The sequence below is a fragment of the Mastomys coucha genome, chromosome X (assembly GCF_008632895.1).
Source record: "Mastomys coucha isolate ucsf_1 chromosome X, UCSF_Mcou_1, whole genome shotgun sequence".
Classification (NCBI taxonomy): Eukaryota; Metazoa; Chordata; class Mammalia; order Rodentia; family Muridae; genus Mastomys; species Mastomys coucha.
This window is the reverse complement of record NC_045030.1, coordinates 110455770-110475252: the sequence shown is the minus strand read 5'-3', so window position 1 is coordinate 110475252 and position 19483 is coordinate 110455770. Positions and strand designations below refer to the sequence as shown.

The 19483-nt window shown below is 32.9% G+C and overlaps 1 protein-coding gene across 2 annotated transcripts in view; it reads left to right on the top strand.

The window, feature by feature from the left end:
* The window catches only part of Rps6ka6 (ribosomal protein S6 kinase A6), a 56814-nt gene extending 40734 nt beyond the window's left edge, over positions 1-16080 (top strand). The window contains exons 17-22 of one of the 2 annotated variants that reach the window (XM_031366987.1): positions 530-691; positions 5325-5401; positions 6984-7101; positions 12799-12930; positions 13465-13520; positions 14327-16080. In XM_031366987.1, the coding sequence (XP_031222847.1) occupies positions 530-691; positions 5325-5401; positions 6984-7101; positions 12799-12930; positions 13465-13520; positions 14327-14390 (609 nt within the window). In that variant the 3' untranslated portion in view covers positions 14391-16080. The remainder of the gene's footprint in view (positions 1-529; positions 692-5324; positions 5402-6983; positions 7102-12798; positions 12931-13464; positions 13521-14326) is intronic. The other variant, XM_031366996.1, reaches the window with a different exon arrangement.
* Positions 16081-19483: the final 3403 nt, after the last annotated feature.

The following is a 19483-nucleotide window of genomic DNA, read 5'->3' as shown; positions in this document are numbered from 1 at the left end:
GACAGGGTGCTTGGCTGCCATGGAACTCACTTTATATATAGACCAGGCTGGCCTCTAACTCAGAGATTCTCTTGCCTCTGCCTCCCAAGTGCTTGTATTAAAGGCACGTGGCACTTCTGTCCTGCTATAAAGACTGCTCTTAATTCTAGGGTAAAAGGCACAGATAGGAAAACCTACCCATAACTCCCTGTTTCCTTCTTCAACCAATATGTGTTACTTATCAGTGTCCATCTAATTTTCTAGATTATCTTGGACCTACAAGGTTTTACCTTTTACTATATTGAGTAAATAGTTGGAGTGGGGGTAGGGCACTAGGTAAGACCTCATAGTACATTATTTCTAAAAGTAGAACCAAGATTTGAAGTTAGAAATGCTTAACAAAACTGGTAGAAATTAAAGTAGTATACTAGTCTCATTATTCTTGATGACATAGGTTCAGAAAAAATGAGATTTTTTCCTATAAATATATGAACTGTTTTAACAAGGATTTTGTTATACAAATATAATGCTGTTTTCTTTTATGTTCAAGGTTGTTCATCGTGATCTTAAGCCCAGTAATATTTTGTACATGGATGAATCTGCCCATCCAGATTCAATCAAGATTTGTGATTTTGGGTTTGCAAAACAGCTTCGCGGAGAAAATGGACTTCTGTTAACTCCGTGCTACACAGCAAACTTTGTAGCACCTGAGGTATTCTTTAACTATTACTGTGGGCCTTTCCTTGGTTTCCTAGATTAAGTCTTTGCGGCGTCAAGCATGTTGGTGAAAACAGGTAAAAGCAGAAGTGCCTTTTTTCTCAACTAAGAAGCTCTTTTATAATTTTGAATTACAATTCTTGATCTAAAGAATTAGTTATGAGCATCTAAAACAAATGTATCTTATAATCAGAGTAATCTGCTCTATTAGACTATTTACTAATATAGAAATCATATGATTTCAAAACAGGGCTTCACCATATAGCTCTGGCTGTTACTGTAACTGGAACATACAGCAAGTCTCCTGTATTTGTCTCCTTATAGCTGGTATTACAGGCATGTATCATCATGCCTTGCTGAAAATCATTTATTTTAGGACTGAGATACAACTTCAGATTGCCTTGGAAGGTGTTTTTGTTTTGTTTTTAAATAGAAACGTTGTCTTTTCCTGATAAACCATTTCTTTCTCCTGGGGGAAGAGTCAAGAAAGATGAGGCTGGAAAGGTTTAGGAATATAGATTGCACTCTTGAGATGCTCTCTGATATTAGTACCTCCTGAAGCAGTGAAGACAAGATCTGTGAAAAGGCAATCAGGGATTGTGTTGACTACATACATTTCTTTATAATAGTTGTTTATAAGTCAAGAACTGTTCTTAATATATTATAGATGTTGACTACAAATGGGAATCTTTGCATACTAATCCAGATTTCTCATTTTGAAAAATTGAATTTGCCAAATCAGAGAAATGTACTAAATAATCTGAAAGTGAATTTTTATCTCACATATGTATTTTATATTTTTATCAAATAATTGATAATTTTAAGCAGATATATATACTGCCTATAAATCAATATTTTACATTAGTTGTTAGGAAAATTATTTTCCTATAATGAAAATGAAAATATAGAAAAGTAAATTTTATTAATAAAAGCTTTCATTTTTTTTCTAAATTTTGCTTTAAAATGCTATTATTGGGGATAGAAACAATGTTTGCTTTCATAAGCTCTTTATGATATGGTTTGGCCTGTTACAAATTAATACACATATCTAAGGAATGGTTTATTTGTGCTTGAATGAAACAACAACAAATGCACAATTTTTATCAAATTTTACTGGGTAGAAAACTTTCTTTTCAAAATTGAATTTGTGACACATATTCCCAAAAGAGGTTATTTTATTTGGACTACCTTCAAGGTAGTATGGAATAATCCCTTCCCCATAAATATTTCTGTTTTAGACTTTGGCTTAGACTAAGACTAGATTTAATAAGATAGGAGAACAGAATATTTGAAATGTGGTATCTTTTGTTAAATATATGCTTATATAGTCACCATGAATATTATAAATTAATTTCTTTAATACAAATAAGAATGAACTATGAACTGCTTATTTTAATGGTCAAATTCTTAATCTTGGCTTAATTTTGTATAGTTCTACTCTTTGATATTATGGAAACTTATTAGAAAAAGTTGAGGAATGAATGTGTCCCAAAAGAACACCAAAAAATTAAAATGAATAAACATAGTATATGCATGTTTATATTAATGGTTAGGTAAACATTTTAAGATTAATGGTTAGGCAGTCATTTGAAATGAATGTATTACACAGTACTACATAGTACACTGCTGCTTTTTAATTCTAACAGACTTCCATTGCAGTAAGACATTTTGTTTATTGTAATAGCAAAAGCTTTCAGGTAGGCATGTGGAGAGACCATTTCTCCATAACTGGCATTTGAACTACCCTTGGGTTGTACTTGTATGTTTTAAGTGCTTTGAAATATTTTATCAAGTGCTAAATACCCGGCCAAAAGTTATTAACTATTTCTAAATTGTTATGAATTAAATACATTAGTCTTTTTTTCTAAAATTTCAGATTCTTTGCAAGTGTGCTATAGAACTATATACAAGATAGTCTATTTTAAAACAGAATCATAAAGATTGAATTAGCCATGTAACTATTTTAAGGCATAACAGAAATTTATAGGGTGGTACAGAATGTTTTTAAGTATGTAAGAAATCAAAAAAATTTTTTACATGATCAACTGTAAGAATTTGACACGTATTGCACAGCTATGCTATTCTTATAACTTAAAAAAGTATGGAGATAGTGAACCACCATTTGGGTTTTTGTTTGATTGTTTTGTTGTTTTGTTTTGTTTGTTTGTTTTTGGTTTTTCAAGACAAGGTTTCTCTGTGTAGCCCTGACTGTCCTGGAACTCACTCTGTAGACCAGGATGGCCTTGAACTCAGAAATCCGCCTGCCTCTGCCTCCCAAGTGCTGGGATTAAAGGCGTGCACCACTACTGCATTTAAGCAGACTTCCTCCCTCAGCCTCCCAAGTAGGTAGCACTATGAGTGCAAATGCTGCTCAAGGTAGTGGCATGAACCTAGAAGAGAGGAGACTAAAAATGAGGAGGAATACAGTCTCATACAATTTCCAACTTTATTCAGAGCATCAATTTATATTCTAAGGGTTAAGCGAGGTCAAATGAGAAAATGTCACATGAGTTTAGTATATACAGTCACAAGGTCAACCTGTGCTTGAAAACCTCATTCTGAGTAATAATGGGTAAAATAATAGTTAAACTAAGGTAAACCCATGCCTGTTTACTACATCTGGGAGGGGTATGAAAGCACATTCCAATAACAATGCAGGTTATAGAGAAACATAGGTTGCAAGACTTTTGCCTTGTTTCCTTGGAATTACGGTACAAGCTCTCAGAATTCTCCTCATGCAGCTTCATTCATGGACTGTGTTATGAAAAACCACCACTTCTGGTAAGGCTGTGAAAATACAAATATGAGTAGGACAAAGTGGGGAAACGGGATGCTTAAAACTGTAAGTTGATGAGGAATGAGGATGTACCAGAATAAAAACAATGCTGTAAAGTTTTAGGTTGCACTTATTGGGGCTTTTATAATACGGTCTTCCGTAGCCTTTCAGTTTTCCATATGTGTCCTTTATTTGTTCTAAGACAATATCTCATATAGCCAATGCTGGCCTTATCCTTGACATTTCTATAGCTCTGACTGGTCATGAACTCCTGACCTTTTTAGCTCTACCTGATTGCCAGGATTGCAAGCTTGCACTACCGTGTATAACTACATATATGTTCCTATAAATACATTTAGTTATAAATGTATTTTATAGGAATTATAAATACATTTTAAGCAAGTTATTTATTATATGTATCTGATAATTATGAAATTCAAAACTGTAATATATTTTAGGCATTTGTAGATGAAAAGTCTGGGATTATGTTTGTTTAGCCGCCAATGTTAAAAATTAATTTTTTTATTTTGTTTCTATGCCTATAGGCTTTAGCAGTATACTTAATTTTAAAATAAAACATGCTATCATTTTATCTTTATTAATTTAAAAATTACATTGATTATTCTATATATTTGTGTACATGAAAAGAATGTGCTTGCCCTGGCATACATGTGGAAGTTACAGGAGTCAGGATCAAACTCAGGTTATCAGACTTGGCAGCAAGCACATTTGCATACTGGGATGTGTAACTGCTGATCCCCTAATCCCTTTATTTTTCTATGCTGTTGGGGTTCATAGAGAATTCTTACATTAATTCATAGTAAAAATATTGTTTAATTTTTATTGATACTGGCCCCCAAACAAAAGTATTTACACAAATTATTATATATATAAACTCACTGTTCTTTTTAAGACACGAGCCTTGTGTCTCAAACTATCTCATTAGATCATAACTTTTATATTTTTTTTACCAATTTTATTAGAAATTTATACCCACATTCCATGGAAACAAATCATAATTGGAGTTTATAGTTGTATAATATGTAGTCCTTTTACAAAATACATACACACACAAACACACACACACACCACTAGCAAAGAGTTATCAAGCCCAATGTGATGACTCATATCTGATGAATTCCCAACACTTATGAGGTTGAAGCAAAATGATTGGCACAAGTTTAAAGCCAGCATGGACTATAATAATGAGTTCTTAGGCATGCTGGGCTATAGAAGAAAATACTATCTGAAAAAATGAAGTTATTTAATACATATAAAAAGTATTGGTTTTTAGTAAGAATGCTTATTATATAGTGCTGACCACTTTTATGATTAAGATTTCTCTGTCTCATCTTCATAATTCATGATAATTAGAGTTCATAGTTATATAATATGTACTCATTTTACAAAATATTCATATACACATAAAATTAATTGGAATAACTAATATCTACTTCATAGAGTCTATATCAGAATTAAAAACCTCAGTAGTATTTATAGTTCCATTAAACATCTGTACATATTGATCTTAAGTTTAGATTTCTGTATATCTAATTTGCAAAGATGAGGTATGAAAGGTCATTGAGGTGAGGATTTATATCTTTTCAGGATTATTGTTTTTGTGTATAGTTCATATTACTGAGCTTATAGTAATGACAGTTTATGCAGTGTTTGCAAATTGGAAAATATTTTACCATTGCCCTTTGGTGCATAAAATAATTTAAAATTTTTATATTTATTTTTATATTGTTAATATTTACAAAATTATTAGAATAAAATCAATATCCTGGTATATGAAAATATGTTAGGTATATATTTGTTATATTTTATACCACGAGTATTTTTTTCATAGGTTCTCACTCAACAGGGATATGATGCTGCCTGTGATATTTGGAGCTTAGGAGTCCTTTTGTACACAATGTTGGCTGGGTAAGATATTTACAAACTCTTTGTTATTTGAATTTTATTTGAATATCTTCATCTAGAAAATGTACAGAAAAAAAATAATGTTATAAAGTACTCCATTGACATTTTTAAACCTATAGTTCATATGTGTAAAATGAGAAAGATACAAAAATAGAAAGGTCTTTATAAAGAATAAATGTTTAAGAATAAAAATTTTGTTTTTACATTAAGTGTTTTACTTTTTAATGGAGAATATAGGACTCCATTATAGTAGGAACTCGTCCACTGAACTTATTAATATTAAGTTAGTTATTAAAAAAGCACTTTAATTCTGTCTCGTTCAGCAACAGATTTAGTGAGATAATTGATAACAAATATAAACACAGTACTAAATAATATTAGACTAGAGAAGCATGCATATGCATGTCTACCATTAATAACATAAGGATAAGCTCAAAAGATACAACAACATAGACTATATTAATGTTTGTAATTTATAATTAATGAAAATGATATTTTACTCTTAATAGTGAGTAGTACTTTTATTTAAAAGTAGATATTTGTGGCTATATAAATTATCAGTTACAAAAAATGAAGGAATGGTTAACTAGTAACTATTAGTTAGGTATGACATTTTAAATATTAAATTTAACTGCTCCTTAAAAAATAAAATATCAATTTCATAAAGTGATTTAAACTGTTAGTTGGCTTTGTATATAATTGCATATGTCAGGATTTTAAACATTATAAGCTCTTACAGACTGGTAACCTTAATCAGATATAATAAACATTATAGGTTTTAGACCATGAGATATAATTTCTTGCTTGCTGTTTTCAAATATGTTTGCTTCATGACTAGACAAGAAGTTACTATATATATGTTTGGTGTTAGATAAAGGAATGAAAACACAATTGCACAGAACTTTTTATGCTTTTAACAGTAAATCAACCTTCCCATTCCCAAGTGTAAAGTAATGTCAGTTACATCTAATGAAGTGCTACAAAAATGATCACTTTTTGTCAAGTTAATTTTTAAAATTTACTTTACCTTAAATTTATGAATTTATTTTCAACCCATAATTTCATGTGCATAATTCAGTGGCTGCAGTTTTTATATTTACATAAATATTAAATCCATGTGTTTTTCATGGATATTAACTGAAACTTATAATTTGTTTCTGCTAGCCATATTCATAAAAATAAAATATTAATGAATAAATTGAATTAATACATTAAAATATGTAAGATTTGAAATAGTAGATATATTAATATTTCCTTGCTAACTTATGCCTATCAGAATAGAACATTTGTGTTTTATTTTGGTCTCATTATAATACTGTTTGTTTATATAAAAGTCTACCCTTATTTTGCATTTATTAACTGATCAAAGAAAGCAAAAAATACTAAGAGTCATAACTGCATTAAATAACTTATTAGGATTAAACTCACTGTTTGGGATATATAATTTTATATCAATAGTAGAGAAAACTATTAGGTAATGCTTTTGGCAACTTTTTATATTTTATATAGACTTCTAGTGATCACTTTTAATTATATAAAATGTACCTTTGCTTCTTATATTTATTAATATTTATTTTATTAACAGCTACACTCCATTTTCCAATGGACCCAATGATACTCCTGAGGAAATACTTCTGCGCATAGGCAATGGGAAGTACTCTTTGAGTGGTGGAATCTGGGACAATATTTCACGTGGAGCAAAGGTATAAATCATGAATATGTTCAGTTTTACTGTGTTGATATCAAGTTATTAAAATCTAGATATCATATCCCAGTGTCCCAGTGTGCATTTGTTGTGTATCTTTCTTCTGTTGTCATGTCAGGATTTGAGATTTTACTATAATTATTTTCCCTTCTCTTTCTTTTGTCCAACTTCTCACATGGAACCCACTTTCCTCTCTTTCAAATTCATGGCCTCTTTCTTTAGTTGTTGTTGGTTTTGTGTGTGTGTGTGTGTGTGTGTGTGTGTGTGTGTGTGTGTGTGTGTGTGTGTGTGTGTGTGTGTGTGTGTGTGTGTGTGTGTGTGTGTGTAATTCAACCCACTTAGTCTGTATAGTGTGTTAAATCTGTGTGTAGTTTTACCTGTGTGTAAAAATTTTCAGGACTGACCATCTAGTATTGGATAACCAATAGGTTTGCTCTTTTCTGGGGGAGAATATTTCTCTTGCTCTAAGTATTCTTTTGTTTGTACTTCATGGAAGGTTATGTTTTTAGCTTTTTCTCTTTCCATGTTAGCATGTGTGTTGGTATCATTCTCATTCAGGACATATTTAGGGAGCCATGTTGGTGAGATGTTATGGGTGTTGCCTCTGTTGTACATCATATGTAACAGATGAACTTAAATAGAATCATAATGGGGGCTGGAGAGATGGCTCAGTGGTTAAGAGCACTGACTGCTCTTCTGAAGGTCCTGAGTTCAAATTCCAGCAACCACATGGTGGCTCACAACCATCCATAATGAGATCTGACGCCCTCTTCTGGAGTGTCTGAAGATAGCTACAGTGTACTTACATATAAATAAATAAATCTTTAAAAAAATAGAATTATAATGATGAATAGAATAAATCAAAATTGAAAGCTTAGAAGTTGCTAATGAAGCCCTAGCTAACCTCAAACTCATAGAGATCCTTCTGCTTCTGTCGCAAATGCTGGAATTAAATCCAAACTGCCTTTTCTTTTTTTTTTTTCCTTTTTTTTATTAGATATTTTCTTTATTTACATGTCATATGATATCTCCAAAACATTTATCCCCATTACCACTCAGAAGAGAGAAACTTAGATGATAATAATTAAAAAGCAAACTCATTATTTAAATGTAGGAAAAGACAATTAGAAATATCAATTACAATATAATAAGTTAGATAGATAGGACAGGACCTAAGATAGCTAGGAATGTTAAAGAACAAAATCTAGGAATTAAAAAGTTACTGAAGTTAAAAGTGTGAATAATTAAGTACTGAAAAGATAGAGGAGCAAAGAAGGAACAGAGGACAGAGAAAAAGCATATTGAGGATGAAAGCGTAAGAAATAATAGTCCAAGGTATTTTTCAATTTACTTGGCATACGAGGCATTTCGGCATTTAATTGTTTTCTCTCTAGTTGGGCCAAAAAGGACTGTAAAGTATTTTGACCTTGGCTAGATTGAATTCCTGGAAATGTTTTCCTCATCCAGGCCAGGCAACACAGGAGTATTGGACTTGCCCTTAACCTGCTTCTGCTAGATGAACCCACAGTTGGATGCCCCTTTATACCAAACAAGCTCTGCCAGGTCGTGTGTGAGCATGAAAAAAAAATGCCTGAAAAGACATGTTTCCACCATATGTTTCCAATGATTTGAGATTGTGTTAATCTGTCAAACTAGAGCAATATGTATTTAAGGCTCAGGTATGGAACACTGACTCTTCCTGCATGGCCTAGATATTCTACTGGTCTCTGCTAGTATTCTCCCACAGCTGGTCTCTTCCCAGAGGGCTTGTTGGAGTCCTACAGATGTAATCAACCTGGACTTTCTTTTGTAGTCATTCCCATATTTGCCACCAAAGCACACCTGCATTTGTTAATTACATCTAAATTACAACCAATTTCCTAGGCCCAAACTGATTCTTTGGGATATTTACTTGCTCAGTAATTGGAGACTTTGGAGTTTGAAGATAATAAAAATACATATTTTTCTGATCTCTCTGGCCAAATGTTTTGACTGTAAAACTGCCAAGAAGGCCTGTAATTCAGTGTCTGTTTGCTGTGCCAGTTGCTGATCTCATTTTTTTACTTTCTGCTTTCCTTCCTCTCTCCCTCCCTCATTTCCTCCCTTCTTTCCTTCCCAAAGTTCCATATAATGCACCTATGAAACTCACAGACTTTCTTTTATCTCTTTTGCTTAAAACTTTGCTGACGGAGATGCTCTCTTCTGTGTTAGGGGCAGATTTCTAATCTAAAATTCAACATTCCTCAATTCTGCCTCATCTCTGTCTAATGGTTTTTAGTACCCTCCCTCACCTTTTCATGTCATCATTTTTCCCTGTAGCTATTACAGGGAAATTAATGATATCTTGTAGATTGGTGGAAAAGGACATCTTTCTTCCACCATCTTCCTCTTTAGTTTTGAAGGATATGGCTATATTTAAAAAAAAAAAAGTGGTTAAAATTGTTTCTCTCTTTCAGTATATTAAACTTGTTATTTCACAGTATTCTCATTTGAAATATTTTCTGAAGTAAAATTGATATTACCCTCTTCTCTCTGTCTCTCTCTCTCTGTCTGTCCCCCTCTCACTATATGTAACATGTTTGTAACTTTCATTAAATTTGGAAATTAAGGGAGCACTTCTTTCTCCTCTGGAATTGCAGTTGTCTGTATCTGTTAGGCCACTTGACTATTCCCACAGTTCACTGATACTCTGCTCTTTTGCATCTTTGTTTAATAGTCTCTTTCATTTGGGGTAATATCTATATTTTTGGTTGTGAGCCTAGCCTTTAACGGCTGAGCCATCTCTCCAGCCCTGGGGTAATATCTATTACTCTGTCTTTACCAATCACCTTTTCTGCCATGTTTGCTATTATATTTAGTTTATCTTAACCTCATTTCATTTTCAGTATTCAGTTTTAGATATTTGATGAGTATATCTTCTGTCTCAACTTTTGAATATTTGAAATACAGTTATACCTCTTTTAAATTTTTTATCTATAAAATCTAACATGTCAGTTCTGGAGTCAGTTTTAATTTTTTATTCGCTGTACTTTAGTGTTTTTCTTGTATGCCTGCTAATTTTAGACAACATGGCAAAAATAGTGAATTTTACCTTGGTGGGTATTGGGTATTTTCTATTCCATATTCTTGACTTTTGGTCTAGGCATCAGTTAAATTTGGAGGAGCAGTAATAGCTGTGCGTCTTATTTTAGAGAGGTCCTTAGAGAAGACTGCAGCAGTGATTAATTTCAGGCTACTCACCAGTTAGGCAGAATTTCTATCAAAAACCTTATACAACTTTCAATGTTTTCCAGTAAATCTGAGAGAAGTATAACATTTCCCAATTAGCATAACTTCTGAAGTTTTTTCCCTAGTTGTATTTTTGTTACTATGTATGTATACCATGAAAATAAATGATATCTAAAAGAACAAAGATTCTTTTAAAAGTACAAAAATCATGTTTAAAATGTATACTATAAAATTATAATCAATATAATCAAAATATTCTTCAAATATTGTGTTCCAAAATTGAGAATGAATGAAATGTAATAGTTGTGAAAAATCTGTGGACACCACCATGTAGTAGTTCTGAGTTTAGTACAGTCTTTTCAAATATTTCCTCATTTGTGGAAATACTTGAAGGAAATCATTGTAGATTTTTGTAATTTTCCGTTCTCTTCTACCATCCCCTTCACATTCAGTCTTCTGACTCTGTGTTGTTCTCTGTGAATGTCACTTCATCTCCTTAATTAGCTCTACAGGCTGTCCCCTCCTTACCTTCACAGCAGCCAGAACATACTCAAGGTGGTATGTTGGGGCATTCATGATGCTCGCCTGATTTCTTGCTCATCTCTTAGAGGTCATTTTTCTCTGCTAACTTTGTTAGTTTGTGTTTTATATGTTTGGTTTTTCAATTGTAAAGTGTGGATCATTGTGGGGGATTTATTTTTCCCTTTTAAGACAATGCCTTGTACAGCCCAGGCTCCCCTGGAAACTTGATATGTAGCCAAAGATAACCTTAAATTCTTGATCTTCCTGCTTCTAACTTCCAATGCTGGTGTTATAGGTATGTAATACTTTACCAAGCTTATTTGATATTTGTTTTTAAATGACACATAAACCATAAAATTTGTTCATATTAATAACTTGTAATGCATTAATACATATATACATTGTATAATTTTAATGTAGGTTAAATATATAACCTCAAATACCTATCATTTCTTTCAAGTGAAACATTCAAAATCCTCTCTTCTAGGTGTTTGTTGTTATCTGTACTCACACTTGTCTGTGGTAGCATATCAGAAATTGTTGATCCTATCCAACTGTTCCTAATCAGAATTACCCATCTCCCCTCCCCACTACATTTCCTTATGTCTCTTAACCCAAAATCAAATAAGAGTTCCTTCTTAATTGTTATGGTTTATTAAGTCTTCTTTATTAAAATATTTGTTATTTTTTTATTTTCATATATTCATTGTATATGCTAGCAGGTTTCATAAGGAAACTTTCATGCAAATATTTAATATATATTGATCATATACCCCCAAACTCACTCTCCCCTTTTTCCATCATATCTGTTCCTGGTACTTCCTTTGTTTCCCTAGACAATTTTGCATGTCTCATTTTTAATATGAAATTTCTGATTTTGTAAATGTGTTCTATTCCAAGTTGGTTATTTTGATTATCTGAAGCACTAAAATACTTTAACAGATTTTATTTTTTTCTTTTTTGTTTTTTATTAAATAGAATCAAACAGTGCTATTCCCAAACTTATTCTGGGCTGGCCTCCTTCTTACAGTCCTCAAGCCTAAGCATACAGAGTTGGGAGAATACATTAAAATTATTTTTTACATGTTGCTATTACCTATCATCTTTAGTTTTAGTGTTTTCAGTAGTAAAAGATTTTACAAATTATTTTTCTATATTAGAAAATTCTTGTTGAGAGTTTACTGCTATCCCAAAAGTGGTAAGGATAGTTTACTCAAAGTATTACATACATGATTTGACATTTGAAATTTGAAATATGTTACTATGAAGCTATATTCCATCACAGTTTCATTATAGCAGCAATCAAATATTCATAGATACTTTAATGAAGACTTCTGATGCCTGAACTATTATCAGAACAGTTATTGAATTTATATTTTGCTCACCTCAGTATATAATGCAGAAAACCATTGCTTATTAGGTTGACTAACTAATACACAGCTTCCCCTTTGTGTTTTAGCTGTATATACAAACCTTTGTATCTTGGGGTCTAACTTTCTAACAATGTTCTATACCTCTCTTCTTTTCTTACCCATTTAAAACACTACAGGCAAACTCCTGCTACCTTAAGTGTTTTTTCTCCACTTATATTAGGAACAAAATCCCAGTCCTAAAAATTTGGTACATAGCGATTTACAAAATTAAAAACTACTATATAATGAAAAATCTGTCTCAAGATTATCTTTTTATTTCTGTTTGAATTTCATAAATGAGCATCTATGCCACTTTTGCTCCTCCCTTTTCCCCTCCATCTTCTGCCTTTCAAATTTATGTCTTTTAAAAGAGTTCGGTGGTTCTGTATATATTCAGTATATATATATTAACTGTATAGAGTATAAATACTGTTTTTCTTAAGTGTTGATAAAAAACATAAAACTATTGATGCTTTCATAGTTTGAGGAAATCTCAATTATGAATTTTCAAATAAATTTCTCTATCCATTTAGGATTTGCTTGCTCATATGCTTCACATGGACCCACATCAGCGTTATACTGCTGAGCAAGTACTAAAGCACCCTTGGATAACCCAAAGAGAACAACTGCCGCGCCATCAGCCAAACTCGGATGAGCCACCACAGGTTGTTATGTTAAATTAACCAATACATGCTTAGTGTGTAGTGAAGCTCTCATGTTACCCACTGATGATTCTTAAATAACTACATAAAGCATCTTTATTTCTTGAAGATAGTTTTTATAGTTTCTTTTTATACATTCATGAACTCTTAATGTTTTTTACTATGTCTTTTCTGATACGAGAAAATTATCTTTTCACTTATATGAATTTCCCAAAATAATGGGTTTTATGGTGACATTTTATTATATACATATGATGTACTTTGATCATACTTACTCTATTATGCCCCATGATTTCCCTGTCTCTTATCCCTCTTATTTTGCTTTGCATCAGTAATTGTAATAGTACCTTTGTCTTTTGTCTTTTTTGTTGTTGTTTTTAATTTTTTTATTAATCATTCCATTTGTTTACATCTCAAATGATATCCCAGTTCCTGGTTACTCCCTCCACCAACCCACCATCTCACATCCGCCCTCTGCCCTCCACTTTGCCTGTATGAGGGTACTCCCTGACTCACCCATACTCTCCTGCCCCACAGCTCCAGCATCCCCCTATGCTGGGACATCAAACTTCCACAGGACCAATTGCTGTCAGGCAAGGCCATCCTCTGCTACATATGTATCTGGTAAAACAAAGATGCCATATATGAGAAAAAGTGTGTAGCATATTATTCCGGCCTGTGGGGTTCAGTTATTCGGGGAGTCGAGGGGGACCATGCCTGTGGGGAAGAATGGGTGAGAGAGAGGAGGAGACCCTGCAAAGGTTTGTCAAGGTCTACTTAGAGCAAGCTGCTCAATGTATACTCCACAAAAGCAGAAAAAGGGAGGGGCGGGGAACAATGGGTTCACTCCAGGGTTGTCCATCTGACGGATGTTGGCAGGGCGTCCGGAACATTTTGTCTTGGTATACTGCCTCTTGGTAAACAGGCACAGGATGAGTTTAGCCAAGGTGAATGTCAGGGAGTTCTCAGGCTAGTTGAGGGACAGGGGGTCGGGTGGCCATGCCTTGGCTCCCAACAGCATTTGTTTTTAGAGTCAAGGTTATTTTGTTTAACGTGACTATGTTCATCTTCTATGCATTTTCTTTGTGAACAATTTTGTTCTTTTTTGATTAAAACTTCTACTGTGTAAATATTCCAAACTCTATCTCTGTCTGTCTGTCTGTTGATCCATCTGTCTGTCCATCCAACCGTCCATCCATCCATCCATCCATCCATCCATCCATCCATCCATCCATCCATCTATCCAGGCAACATGGTTGGTTCTGTATCTTGGGTGCTTGCTACAAGAGCTTATATAAAAGGGCACACACTTCATAGATAGAGGTCTTGTTTTTTATTATGAAATACTTTTTACCTCAGAGGTTGTTAATGAACTTGTAATGTTTTGCCATTATTTTAGGAAGCAGTGGCTGCAGCATATTCTGTCTTGGCTCGGAACCCGAACAGGCATCATCCAGTCCTAGAGCCTGTTACTGCTTCACGTTTAGCTCAGAGGCGTAACATGAAAAAGCGAACATCAACTGGCTTGTAAGAGTCTTAGTGTTCCTCAGCTGACAGGATGAAGAGAAAAGTAAATGTGTGTTGTAGGTTGGCTTTGTGTTTTTGTTTTGTTTTGTTTTTGTCTAATCTCATATCAAAGGTATTTTGTTTCCTGCCACATTACTTGAATATTCTGTTTAAGCCTCTTTTGGAGAGGTTGGAATTTGAAACAAACATACATAGGTCCATAATATTCATACTATGTCATATTGAAGTAGTGTCCAAATGTTTAACTATATAATTGACGTCCACAAGGTCTTAACTTCTCTGCACATTAACTTCCCAAATTCCTTTGAAACAAAGTTAACCTATTTTTTTATTATTTTACACAAAAATGGTTTAGGAATTCATTAATACTAATCAAGATGCTTTTCATATGTCATAATGCTAAATAATAACAGTATTTTAACATCATTTCCTAAAAAGTAATTTTTGTTCTTAAAAGAACAATAGAAGTATTCTAATAGCTTGTGCATAGCCAAAGCACTCCATGCATTTGTCTGTTTAGATACTAAAGGGAGCAAAAGTAGTTTGGTGCCTGAGCAAGATACATTTGTGCTAATATATGAATTCCTGATATGGTTGGTGCCAAAATTTTGATAGAATAATTAAATCACTAATAATTTGTGCAGACAGATTTGTATATTATCCATAAGTGGCTTCATCTAGAGAAAGTTTCCATAAGGCTTCTAATGTTTTACAGCTAATGAAATTGTAGTGAAAGTGAAGATGTTTTTATCCAGAGGTTTCATGTTGGTGTTGTAATCTCTTAAAAATGTCATAGTTAAGCCTTTGAATATGCACTTCATGGTGTTGATGTGATCTTGGTGTTACCTAAGCTGACTTTGAAGTTAACCAATTGAATTTAACCATCATCTTTCCCCTTTATAAGTGAAGCTACACTGTTGTATTCCTGATTTCCATGTGGTTTGAGCTACAGTGTAGCATATTGATCTACCTTGAATCCTATGGTGATGTAGTTGAAGTTTTATTATAGTGGACTTGTGCACTTAGCACATACGATACAATATAATGTATTTCAGTAAGCATCAGACAATTCTACATATTTTAAGAAAATATTTTCACATTTTAAATAGGAAACAATATTAATGGTTGACATAGAAATTTGAGTACATTTAAAAATCATTTATAATAAACTGGCCAAATTGGTATTATTAAATTTATGATTCAGAACCAGTGTGCAATGTGTATTGTTTTCTTCAAATGCTGAAAATTTAAAAAGTCATTTTATATTGTTAAGGAAAATACCATTAACTACTACTACTGACAGAAAGAATTCATGAATGTAAACTGGAGGATATCAGTTTTGTTTAGTGAATAGAAATGTATTACTTGTATGTGCTATGTGTACTATTTGCTTAGTTCAGAGAGAACTGATTACTGAGTATGTGATTTAGACTAGGAGACATGTAACGTTGGAATTTAATAAAACAAACTGTATGTATTCTCTTTAAAATGTAAGTGATCTTTATCCATGCACAAATATCTGTTTCCTACATGTGATATATAAATTCTGTATTCTTACTTGAGGTGTCTTTTTTAAAATGATTGGACAATATTAAACAACAGCTGATCTGATACCACACAACAGCATTATTTGGTCTTGGTGTCGTATTTTGTGACTTTTGTGTTTCAATTTGGTTAATTTCCCCCTTTTTGTTTTATTGCAATAAGTACTTGCATTTAAACAGTTGTGTTCCTACATTCTAAATTAGTGTACTCCTGTCATGATCTTGTTTGTGCTGTGACACATCCTTACCAGTTGATTTGTTGACGTCCAAGACATAAGTTTGCTTTTGAATTTTTAGTACACATACTATGTCCATAATGTGCTTTCCAGCTAATTAGAGAAAATGAACCTGGAAAATGAAAAGTAATCATAAAATACCTTTCAGTCTTTGTGTAAACAGTGAGTTAAAAACATTATTATAATTTTCAGTTAGCTTGCTCAGAGAGCTGTGTTGTACAGCCTGGTATGAAAGGAACATTAAGGATTAACCAATGAATATGCTTTCTCATCCCCCAGTGAATATTGACTGTGCAAAAGATACAGGCGTGGTAGTGCATTTACCTAATTGTGGAGTAGAGAGTCAACATTACAGTGGAAGAAAGCCCTGGACACACCCTTGTTTTGTAGAAGTGGGATGCCTACCATGTCTTTTTATTCTAGAATAAATTTGAGTAGAAGGAATAAAGGTTCAAATACATTCAAAAAGAATAAGGCTTTTATAGATGAGTGACCAGTTAAACTTTCAGTAAGACTTCAGCATACTCTAGTTCCTAATGGATTCATGATCAATTATTTTGTGCTCTTTGGTAGTATTTAACAGCAGCACATTTTGGAGGTAAAACATTGAGATATTTTACTATTCTGGATGGAGAAGATATTGAACTTATTTTTCTCAAAGAGAAAACCTTAGGTCTGCTAAGGTAGACTGAGAATCCATCGTCTGGAAGTGGATATTAACATATTAGGAAACCATTTGCAAGAAAATTAGAATGTAGTGCTGATGCCTGATTTTCTGTTATCAAACTTTTAACCTATTTTGTTAGGGATGCCTAATTGTTTTATTATTTGTTTTTGTTTTCTGATTTTCTGGTATTGAGCCTCCTGAATACCATCCCTTGGATAGGCTGCAGTGCTTTCATTTGTTTGGCAACCCACAAAGTTAACCGATGTTTGGTGTTTGTTTCCCCACTGAAACATGTTAAAGTAGTACTGCCCATAGAAATTTATTTATATCACTTGATTAATGGTATCCTAACTGGAAGAGAGACCCTTAATATATAAAGAAGACCAAAAACAAAACAAAACAAAACAAAACAAAAAACAAAAAAACAACAGCTTAAAGCCTTAAGGCACACTGGGAAATTGTACTTTAAATTAGGCAGTTTGTCCATTTCCTTCATTCCCTGCATCTGGATTTCTAAACCCTTCTACTATCCTACTTGATTACCTCACAACAGTTTTTGACCATTAAGACTTGCCAAATCCTCAGAAGAATTCAGTGTTCAAAAAGAACTTTACTTTTTTTTTTCAGATCAAGATTTCCATTTCAGAACAGCAGAGCTCAGCTAACAAAACAACAGAAAAGCTATAACACTAAATTAATGCACATTTTCTTATTAGTGGATAGTAGAGAATTAGCACTTTCCAATGAAGAGTGCCATTAAGCAAATGTGTTTCTAGTTGCAGGAGTTACAAACAATCAAGTCAAATGTGGATAATTTTAAATTCAGTTATTGTTGAATTCTCTGGATCAAGGAACATATTCAGAAGTTCCCAGAGTCAAGCTATTAAATAAAATGTCTCCTGGTTGTGGAGTTTTTTTTTTTCTTTCCATGCATTCTGTATTTTTGTCTTAAAATATTCCAAGCTTTTTTATATAATGAAAATATACCTCTCTATAACAGAGTGTTGTAGATGGAGAAAGATATGGGTGGTCATTTCCTTACATGTTGTTAAACTCACATTTATCTATATTTTCATTTCCCAGAATACTCAGTGAATACCATAAGGACTTTTATTCAACCCATAATTGTATTAATAGAGAAAAAGTACAGAAATTCAAATGAAAACTATACATGGATCCCATGTATACATGGATCTATACTCTCTGTCTAGATTTTAGGACCCAGAGATAATTTTATTACATTATTTTACAATAATAGTGCAAGCTACAATAAATCTAGGTTGAACAATTCTGGTTAAATTTACTTAGTGGTTGGGTTTTGTCCTTGTCAGTGCTTATTAAGGAATTTTTAGTGTTTATCTTGAGATCAGTGATTGCAGAGATGATTTGAATGATTAAGTACTGTGCTACTTGCAGGAATGTAAATCCATTAATAGTGATCGTTTCCCACATCTATTATGCTCATGGAGTCACAGTTCCTGCTTTTAGTCTTACAATCTAATGGAGTCTAGTCTATAATTTGTGTAAAATGATATTGCTTGTTAATCGAAAATTCAGTGTGATTGCTAATATATGGAAGCCCTCTACTTGGATACACAGTAAATCCTGTATTAAGAGCATATATTTCTTTGAAATATAAAGAAAATTACAAAAGAAAAGGACTTTTGGAACAAAAAAAATTAAGATTGCCTTCGTTATATTAGAAAATATATATGTTTCATTTGTTGATTAGCAAAAAAATAATGTTGAGCTAAATGTGCAGAAGTCAGGGGCTGGAGAGATAGCTCAGCAGTTAAGAGCACCGACTGCTCTTCCTAAGGTCCTGAGTTCAAATCCCAGCAACCACAAGGTGGCTCAAAACCATCTGTGATGGGATCTGGTGTGTCTGAACACAGCTACAGTGTACTCACATGTGCAGAAGTCTGTCTCTGTACATATACAAAGTAAAGGTTTGTTCTATATTCCTATTCCTACCACAGACAACATAGTCTTGGGAATGACTGTTTTGCTTGTACTTTGTCGAGTTATAATTATTAGTTATTATTGAAAAATAGTTGTTAAACAACAAATTTTATGTGGGACAGTTCTAGAGAGTATATCAATATTTATTAATATTTGACATTTGACCAATTTGTTGCCATTTTCTTTTTATCAACTAATATTGCATATATTTTCTCACCTAAAATTTGTTGTTTCTGAAACTGATACATACCACTTATAGCAAAAGTGTAAGCTTTTCTTAGTATAGTAAAATTATTTTGAATACCAGGAAAGTAAGAAACTGGCACTTTCAAAAGTTATACATAAACTTTTCCTTAAATATCTAAACCCCGGCATGGTTGGTGAATGAGAATTTAGCTTGTATTATATCCCATAATATAAATGGGAAAAATATGTGTGGCAAAACAGAGACAATTGCTAGTCATATATTAGCCAGGATTTATGCAAAGAGCATAGTTTACCGGTACCATATCTTTAAAAATTCATTTTCTGGTAGAGGCTCACAGCCATCCTTTGAACTAAGTACAGGGTCCCCAATGAAGGAGTTAGAGAAAGGACCAAAGGAGCTGAAGGGTTTGCAG